The sequence below is a fragment of the Arachis hypogaea genome, chromosome 14 (assembly GCF_003086295.3).
Source record: "Arachis hypogaea cultivar Tifrunner chromosome 14, arahy.Tifrunner.gnm2.J5K5, whole genome shotgun sequence".
Classification (NCBI taxonomy): Eukaryota; Viridiplantae; Streptophyta; class Magnoliopsida; order Fabales; family Fabaceae; genus Arachis; species Arachis hypogaea.
In genome coordinates this window covers 137,089,045-137,099,395 of record NC_092049.1, presented here as the reverse complement: position 1 = coordinate 137,099,395, position 10,351 = coordinate 137,089,045, and the positions used below count along the sequence as shown (strand labels likewise).

The 10,351-nt window shown below is 28.1% G+C and overlaps 1 protein-coding gene across 1 annotated transcript; it reads right to left on the bottom strand.

Annotated features, from left to right (window-relative positions):
- Positions 1-5,516: 5,516 nt before the first annotated feature.
- LOC112744473 (probably inactive leucine-rich repeat receptor-like protein kinase At5g48380) lies at positions 5,517-8,566 on the bottom strand. Its single transcript, XM_025794117.3, has 2 exons — positions 7,529-8,566; positions 5,517-6,791 (listed from the first exon to the last, which is right to left on the bottom strand). Exons 1-2 carry the CDS (start codon positions 8,441-8,443, stop codon positions 5,868-5,870), a joined length of 1,839 nt encoding a protein of 612 aa, XP_025649902.1. The 5' UTR covers positions 8,444-8,566; the 3' UTR covers positions 5,517-5,867.
- Between the last annotated feature and the right edge of the window lie 1,785 nt (positions 8,567-10,351).

Below are 10,351 nucleotides of genomic sequence, written 5' to 3'. Positions count from 1 at the left end.
TATTTTATTTGAAAGATTAACTTATTAGTATTTCTATTTTTCTTATTTTTCCTTTTTTTTTATTTGAAAAAGGATTAGGCCACGCTTTTGAAGTGTAACGACAAGTTTTTAATTTTTGGCACGCTTTAAAAGCGTGGCTGTATATCCATCTTTCGGCACGTTTTAAAAGCGTGGCTGTATATTCATCTTTCGGCACGCTTTAAAAACGTGGCTATAGGGTTATACATACAGTCACGCTTTTAAGCGTACCAATAGATAAAAGCGTGGCAAAAAGTAAAGTGTACCAATAGATCAAGAAAAGCGTGCCGATAGATCAACCGGCACGCTGGCAGATATGACTCTTTCAAAAGCGTGCCGATAGCTCAAAAAACGTGGCGAAAGGCTATCGGTACGCTTTTTTGCACCTTTCGGTACGCTTTAAAAGCGTGGCAAAAAGCTTATTTTCTTGTAGTGACTCCAAATTTGATCGGTTCGTTTCGATTTTTTATCTTACGATCCAAATATCAGATCGGACTAATATAAGATTTGGTTCACCAATTTTTTGGTCGAACCAACCGATCCAATTTGATTTTAATAACTATAATTTTTTATAAACTTTTTTAAAAATTTATTATTATTTAATTAATTTAAATACATTTTGTAATTTTGCTAGAAAATCGTAACAACAAATAGTACGATTCCTGAATAAAGAATAAAACTCATTACTCTTGTGGCGCTTTATATAAATTGTGACAAGACATATATGTAATGAAATTTTTAGTTTGGCACAATCTGATAAATATAAAATTTTTTATTTTATTTAATAAAAATCTTATTACAATTTGTTTATTATTTTTCTTAATATGCTTTTAAGTTCTTAACAATTATTAACAAAAAAAATATTGTGGTAGTTCTTAATTTTTCATAAGAATTCTATTAACAAATGTGCTAAATAAGAACAAATAATAAGTATATAGAATATAAAATATTTGTTTTAATTAACCTTTTCTACAACTCTGCTCACCCTTTTTGTCTACTCATTATCTGCAAAATATAAAATATAAAGAAAAATAATGATACAACGCCCTGCAACCATCTTAAACATATAATTTAATAAGTCACCAAAAAAAAAACATATAATTTAATAGAAATTTAATTATTCTCTTGGTGTTTATATATAATTTTACTAAATTTGTATATAGAATTTTACTTTCTTTTAATTGAATTTTTATATAATTTTTTATTTTATAATTAGATTTTTTTATATCAAAAAATTTAAAATTAATAAAATATTTTTTAAAAAATATATATGCTTAAAAATCTAATTAAATTTTTAATTATAAATATTTTTAATTTATAGAAAAATATTAAATTAATTCTAATATTTTTTAGATTAAAAAAATTTAATTATAAATTTGATAAAATTATAAAAATTATAAAAATAATTATCCTTTTAATATATTCAATGTCTTTTGCCTTTTGGGAGAGAAATGCGTCCCTAGCTACATCGTACTAAATAATATTTTTTTTCAACAAAAATATAGTAAAACAACATTTTAAAATAAAAATATCAGTTTTTTAAAAGAAAATAAAAATACTCTTCACTTAGATATTTTCGAAAAATAATTATTTCTTTTTAAAAGATGAAAGAAAGCACGACTGGACCAGCAGTTTCCTTTAATATCACACATGAAGTATTCAAATCTACCAAAAAGTTAAAATAAAATAGAATTTTCATGTTTCTTTTTGGTACAACATCAAGTTTTCATGTGAGAAAAATAAAATCAAGCTAGAATTAATCATTTTATTTCAATTTTCATCCATATTATCATGCGAAACCGATAGTCATCATTATTCCACTCATCAATTATTGAGCCAAAAACATAATTGAAGAGTATGCAACAGAAAAAGTTATCTATTTTTTATTAGTTTACTTTGTTGAGTATTATTATAACAGTAAGTTATATTTTTATGTTTCATATCATAAACAAATATGCTATAAAATAATATAAATAAATTATTCTAATAATTTTTTTAGTATTTAAAATATATTCTTAAATAAAATATATAAAATATAATTGTTTTAATGAATTTACTTAATATGTTATAATTTTAATATCATAAAAAAAGTAAATAAATTTTAAAATAATTTATTTTCATGCATGTACTTATAAAGATTTTTTTGTTATTATAAATATTAAAGTATTTTTATATGATAATACGTATGAGCATTAAGAGAAAAAATATTTAAAAAGAGGAAAAAAGTTTAAATTTTAAAAATTTAAAAAAATTATTTAATAAAAAAATTAAAAATAATATTTATCTCAATTTAAAAATTATTACTTACTTTTGAATTTAATAATTTAATTATTTATCTAAAATAGTTAGTTACTCTATTTTAAAAATAAAATTATATAATATATAATAACTTTAAATACTTAAAACCATCAACTTTGTTAAAAAAAGTTATGTTTGCTCTCTTTTAAATTTGTCCCTGCTTCAAAGAAATCATTTATTCAAAATGAATGACTAATGTTATTTTTATTCTGTTTCTTTTTGTTTTTGGGTTTATATTTTTTTATGAAATTAGATAAAAATCTATTGAATAATTAAAATTTTTGCTGGAACATTTTGGTTTTGTTAAATATAATTTTTTTTAAATGTGTTTCATTTAATTTAACAAAACCAAAATTTTTCAGCACAAATTTTAATTATCCAATAAACTTTTATCTACTAATTTCATGAAAAAATATAAATTCAAAAATAAAAAATATAATAAAAATAATACTAGTGATTAGTTTTAAATAATTTTTTTTAAAAATAAAAAATCTTTATTTTTATTATTATACAAGTTAAATATAAGAATATATATATATATATATATATATAAATAAAAATTTCAGAAACAAAAAAAAAAAAAGATTTGGGTGGTAATACCCTAACTCTTTATTATTATTATTATTATTATTATTATTATTATTATTATGAAAAGATATTATTGTTGTTATTATTATTTTAATTTATTATTTTATGGACCAATTTTTACCAGCTAGATAATATTCACAAAAAATCTAAAGCTAAACGCTTAAGGTTGGCCATGGGTAGGTAGGGTAGGGTTTTGACCTTACCCTAACCCTACCCGCGGGTTGAAAATTCTATTAAAACTCTACCCTACCCTACCTGCGGGTTGAGAATCTCTCAACCCTAACCCTACCCGCACCTTAAAGTTCTAAACCCTACCCTATCCTACCCTACCCGCAGAAATATCAAATTTTTTCAAAGTAAATATAAAATTCAATCATTTCAAATTTTATACATATTAATAACATAAAAAAGTAACAAACTAATGCTCTAAATTACTAAATTAACTAACTAGTTTAGTGGTTGTTCACTTATTGTAAGTCATTACATAAGAGAGGTTGTGGGTTTAACTCTCACTTCCTTTATTATATACCTAATTTTTATAAAATATGTGTTATATTTGAGGTGCGGATAGGGTAGGATAGGGTACACCCTAAACCCGTACCCTACCCTACCCGCAGGTATACCCGGACCATACCCTACCCTACCCGCAGCGGGTAGGGTATCCTACCCTACCCGCAGCGGGTAGGGTATCCTACCCTATTCGAACGGGTTGGACCGAGTTGGATACCCGTAGGTAGGGTATGAATTGCCAGCCCTATAAACGCTTGACAAAACCAATAAAACCCAACAAATAAATTATTATCATTAAAAATAAATTAATCTAATGTAATTAACATTCATGATGTTAACATTTTTTACTCACTCTATTTTAACAAAGAACTTGTCTACAAATATAAAAACAATGCTAACTCGTGTCATCTTTGTTTTAGTGCCACGCCTCTTCAGCAGATGAGGAAAAATTTTATCATCAGCACAGTAGCATTACCCATTTTTTAAATGCAATATACAAGAAGGATAGAATATATTTAGCTCTATATATACTGTTACATTTTTGCGCTCTAGTTATACCCGCTTCATTCTGTAGCGTTAGTGGTTTAATTAATTTTCTATTCGCAGGGTTAAGAAAGTTATCAAATGCTATAGATTTCAATAATGTTTTGTAAACAACTCAAATCAAACAATTATGTAGACAACTATATACATATATAAGAGAGAGAGAAACATGTATGTATAAATATAGTAGAACAGTAGAGATGTGTATCGAGTCAGAGAGATATCTCTCTCCTTTTTTATTAGTTGTCGATAAGAAATGTTATTATAGTATTTCCCTATAATTTTTCTAAAAAATAAACAAATAATGCATACGAGTAAAAATAATTGCATTTCACTTTAGATTGGCTTTTCACTTGATTTTATTCGTCGTTTTTGATAAATTAATACATATATGTCAATGTACCAACTACCAAGTGCTCCATAATTTGAAATTAATTAATTTCAACTAATGAAAATGAAAATAAATCATATTATTGTACTGCGCGTATCATTACAAACATAGACACATATCCAAGCGTTATATAGCTAGAGAATTTGGTTTTTATACCTAGATGGTAACAGTACTAAACAGAAGAGTAAGAGGAACCGTGAAAGTAATGTTTATTAATTACAGTAAAGTATTGTTTTTGTCTCGTTTAAATCGTCATATTGTATCTTCAATGTTATCCTGCCATTAATTACACATCATGAACGCTTTAGTTTGAGTTTTAAAAATTTCTTCTTGAAGTTAGAATACAAATATCTGGGATAGAATCAATGATCTACTCCGAAAAATAGCTCATCAAATGTTGAAACTAATTCCTACAACATTTACATAATTCACTTTTCTAGGGACATAATTGAATCTAAACACAAATAGTGGGTATAATATTAAAATCGAACACATCCAAATAAGACCTAATTGAGAATAAATACATCCAAGTGAGAATAATTGAAAAATATAATCTGATTTGTTAATATAATTGATAGTAGGATAACATTGAATCACTTTTATAAACGTTAAGGATACAAATAGAACGATTTAAACGTTAGGGACACAAATAGAATTTACCCCAAACGTTGGGACAAAAACGATACTTTACTCAATTAATTATTAGAGATGACAAGCTAAGGGGTATTAATTTGTGTGTGTAGTAAACTAGTAGTAATTATTTAGTACATGCTTGTGTTGATCCAATCCTCTCTACTTTATTATAAGAAAGTAAAAAGTAGAAATATGTATTATTGATGTAATTTTTTTCTGAATTATTTTATTATTGTGGATTAAAAATTATATTAAAGTTATGGTAAATTATTGTTGAAATATTCATATAAGTGCGGTTGTTTGGAACATTTGGTTAGAGCGGAATAGCAGAATATTCCAGAGAATAGAGACAAGTGTTGAAGGAGTAAAAATTCTGTCCTTCTTGAGTTACAAGGAATGGTGTAGAGTTGATCCGTTTGGTTGTTGATGGCAATGTCAGAGATGACAACGGATTACAGCTTTTATTTATGTTTATATTTTGTTTTGATTGTCCTTAGTTCTTGGTGCTCCACTTTATTGTGTTGAGCTACCTATGTTCAAAAAAAATATTCATATAAGTAAAAAACATCCTAAGCCAATTAATAGTGAGATTTAAACATACAAATTGGGCAGAGTTGAGAAAGTGGAGGGAACACTAAAGAGAGAGATCCTGAATGTGATGGTGCTATGCCTTCTGAGTTCACTGATGGAGTATTGCAAGATCCAAGAACAAGTTTTACATCAAATGGGGGCCAAAATAAAATAAAATATTATATTATATATTAAAGTAGCTTTTTTTTTTTGGTGACTATATTAAAGTAGCTTAAAATACCTGTTACCCTAGGTTACCGTATTATTTTGTTGAAATTTAAAAAAAAAAAAATTATACACAATACGACAACTATGGTTATAATTCATCACGGTCAGTAGCAGAAAAACTCTCTGATCGCGTGCAAGTGTTAGAATCACCGCAAAGTTCATGTACCTCTTCCCATAGACTGCTCATTTTGTTGTAGACTTGAACCATTGTTGGTCTTTGTTCTGGAAAAGGCTGAACACACTCGCAAGCAATCTTGATGAGCATAAACGCTTCACTTTCAAACCCTTCACCAATAATAAACTTATCAATTGCACTATAAAAACTTGAAGGATTAGGAGATAGATTAGCATTGTTACATGAACTCTCCACCAATTCCTCATATAATTTTCCCGTGACCAACTCAAAAATTACATTACCAAAATCATAAACATCCTTCTTCCCATCCTTGATATAAAACGACATGCCTAGACTCTCATGGTTGTTGGGGTTCAAAAACTTGGCATCTCCAAAATTGGATAACTTGGGTTCAAAATTCTTATCTAGCAAGATACTCCGTGAACAAATATTCAAGTGCACCACATGCAGATTGCATAAATGATGGAGCCAAGATAAGGCTCTAGCCACACCTAGTGCAATGTTAATCCTCTGTGGCCATGTCAATATCATAGCCTCAGTTTCCAAAGGGTGCAACCATTTCGAGAGTCTTCCATTTGAGAAATACGGGTACACCAGAATCCTTTCATCGTTTTCAATGCAGAACCCAAGCAGGGGAACTATGTTTCTGTGTCGGAGCTTACCTAGAATCCTTATTTCTATAAGAACTTGTCTCCCAAATTGTTGAGAATCAGTTAGTTTCTTAATGGCTAGGTGCCAACCGTTAGCCAATGTTCCCTTGTACATTATTCCCATCTTTCCAAACCCAATTGCATTGTTTATAGAAAATCCGTCCGTTGCATCATTTAGTTCTTCAAACTTCATAGTGGATGTTAATCTTTCCAGTAGTAGAGCTATCTGTGAATTCAACTCACAACTATCAATGAAATTATCTAGATAATAAAGCTATAGAAATTCACTTAATTTTTGCATTCATGAAATGTAATGAAAATATAGTAGTCTAGTATATCTCTAAATTCAACCGATAGACCTCAAGTCATTTGGTTTGAGTTGATTCAGTTTATTACTAATCTTAATGTTTGGGTCAGTCAAGCAGCATCAATAATGGGTGTGATCAAATCAATATAAAAGTAAATTAAGACCAAAAGGCAAAATAAAAAAAGCAACATTAACAATCTCCGCCTCAAGTGTGAACTAACACATCGAGCACATCAACTCCCCATCTTCTTGAATACTCCTTTAAAAGAGAACATAAGATGATAAGACACCACATCCAACTCAAAACCTTAAAATAGTAAACTAATAAGTCTCTCATCTTATAAACTTCTCAATCTTCCTTGCTTTCTTCAATGTGAAACTAATTTCATACACTTATCACACTTATAACATTAATAGGGCTGCACTCATGTAGGAAACTAACATGATAAATGTATAAGTAACTAATTTCATTAAGATAAAGAACATAAGTAGAGTTACATAGCTTCCTTGTTTAATTATTGTAAATAATTAAGATTGTCCAATTTCCAAACAAAGTTGAAAGGAAAAAAAGGGAAAGAAGACTACAATATAAAATATACAGATTACAGAGAGAGTAAATAAAGTGTTGAGGAAAAGAAATGGAAGAGAAGGAATACCTTTTGGCTTCCTTTCTCCTGCAATTGAGGCATCTGATCAGCTTCTATTCCGAGCTTTCTCCCTGTGATGATGGAACACACATATTTGACTAGTTCTACACCTTTATTGTGTTTGATCCACTTCAATAATTTTGCCCAGTAACTATTTGAAAGGAAAAAGATGCACGCAAGAAGAAAACTAAACGATGATGCAAAACCAACAAAAAGGCCATCCTTGAAGGATTGGTCCATGATAATAAGCCCTCCTCCTCCGTCGAAGGAGCATGGTTCCAAGGGCCCTCCACAAAGCCCCCTATTCTTAGCATAGCTAACACTTACCGAACCATATGCCAAGTTAGGCACTTCCCCTGACAACCTATTGTTGTCAAAAGACAGTGTTCGAATCCTGGGAAGCGCCGCAAGTTGACCCGGGATTCCACCAGTGAGCATGTTGCCATCAAGCTTGAGAACATTCAGGTAAGTGCAGCTAGCGAGAGATGGTGGAATCTGTCCGCTGAAGTTGTTATTGGAGAGATCAATGGAGACAGCGAAAGGGAGTAATGTATGAATATCAGAGGGGAGAGGTGCCCATAAGCTGTTTGATGAAAGGTCTAAGGCAGTTAATGAAGTGCAATTATGAAGTCCCCGCGGAAACTGGCCCTTCAGCCTCATGTTTGACAGGTCGATTCCTAGCACTCTGTTTTCATTGGGATTCCAGCAACTAACACCCACAAAATTACAAATAACACCTTCGGTTTTGTTGTTGAAGTCCCAGCTAGCTAAGAAATTATATGGATCTTCCAAGGAATCCTTGATGGATTTTAAACAGAATATATCTGTTTCAGTAGCATGAATGCAGAGCAAGATTTGGGTGAAGATGAGAATAGTAATAGTAATTCCCATTCTTGTTTTAGGACTCATACTTCCTTGCTTCATTTTGAAGATTTCAAATGGTCATATTTAGTAGTAACGTAACAAGAAGTTAATTAGTGAAGATTTCATCTTGGTACTCTTTCTTCCTCACAACTACTATATTTTATTATTTTATGAGTTTCCGCATTCTGACTCTTGACTCTTCTTGGTATACTTTATCCCATTCATTTTTTAGTAAATTAAGGAAATATCAATGTTATATGGTTTTTTTTCTAATTTAGATTATGGTTATTTCATTATAAATATCAGTTTCCTTTTTTTGGATGATATGTTCGTAATTTCACGGAATTGTAATTGTGTTTAGTCCGTGTTATTTTTAAGAGTAAAATAATAAATAAATCTTGAAAATTTATATTTTAGATAAATTAATTTTTAAAAATATATTAATAAAATCTTTTATAATAATAAATGTGAATAAATTAGTTTAAATTAAAATTTTTGTCCTAATTATAAGAATTAATTTAAAAATAATATATCTACACTTATTATCTTAAAAAATATTTTTAATTAATTTATTTAAAATATAAATCTTTAAAATTTTATTTGTGAATTTACTCTTTATATTATTTGGTACCTAAACCTTTCGTCAAACTAGTTGATTTGTCTCCAGTAGACTTGAAGTACAGAAGTAGCATGCATCAATTCAATTGATAATTTATGACAGGAGGCAGAATAAGTCCACACATGTAAAACTCACATTCATTGTACATGCAATGTACCATCTCTTGCGTAATTTCATATTTAATTTAACTAACATAACAGAAAATGACGTGACAGTGTGCGAAAAATTCAGTGCTCTTGTCTCATAAAATAGAACATTAAAGAAAGACGAGAGAGATTTTAGAATGCATTTAATTTGTGTCTTTTTTGTATTTTTACTTTTAATTTATAAAATAAAAAATAAAAACACAAATCAAAATATCAAATACACAATTAAAAAAGACAATACATTTGGGCCGGACATTCTAGCTAAACGATTTCCTCTTTTGTGGTCTAAGGCGAAATTTGACCTTTTAGTTTTTGGTCAACAAACCAAATTCGTCTATATACAAGAAACATCCAAATGGATTGGATTGGAGATCAAATTATGATGAAGCTTTACAAAGCAAATCTCGACCTCCTCCTTTTCTCAATCAAAGCCCAATATTGGTTAACTACCAAAAAAGCCCAATATTGGTTGTCCAAAAAAGAATAATTGATCCAATCCATCTAACCTAAAAAAACACAGAAATAAAAATATCAGAAGGAAGGTGAGCAACATATGGAATTTTATCTTTACTTATTTCATATAAATTATTTTTAATTTAAAAAATTTAATTTTAATGTACTATCACTTGTTTTATACAATCGTTCAATTATATTAGTTCTTTCGAATAACTATTCATGTGATTAACATAAAAAATAATTACGTAATTAAATACACATGTAAAATTGTTTTATATTAACGGTGTATTAAAATCAAATTCTTAATTTTTAAAATTTAGATCCTCTAAAATAAAAAAGATAGTAAAATAATAAAGTAAAAAATTAGTCATCATTAATTTTGTAACTTCAATCATATCTAAGTTCCATTATATTAATTTAAAATTGATTAACTCTATACTTTCTCATTTTACCAATTCTCTCGCTTTAAAAAATTTTGAACCTTAATTAATTTTAACACTAAAAATAAAAGGTGTATTAGAATATAAGAAACAAAATCAAAGCTAAGTGATACATATAGTATTTTTCCGGTACAATATAATTGTTATTTTATTAAATTAACTCAGTTTTACAGTTTCGTTTATATTAAAATCAACCTTCAATATTAGTTATTATATATTTATATATGTATAAATATATATATTATTTAATTTATTTTTAATATATATTTTATATTCTAATATATATTTTAGAGAAAGTCTAGAGAAT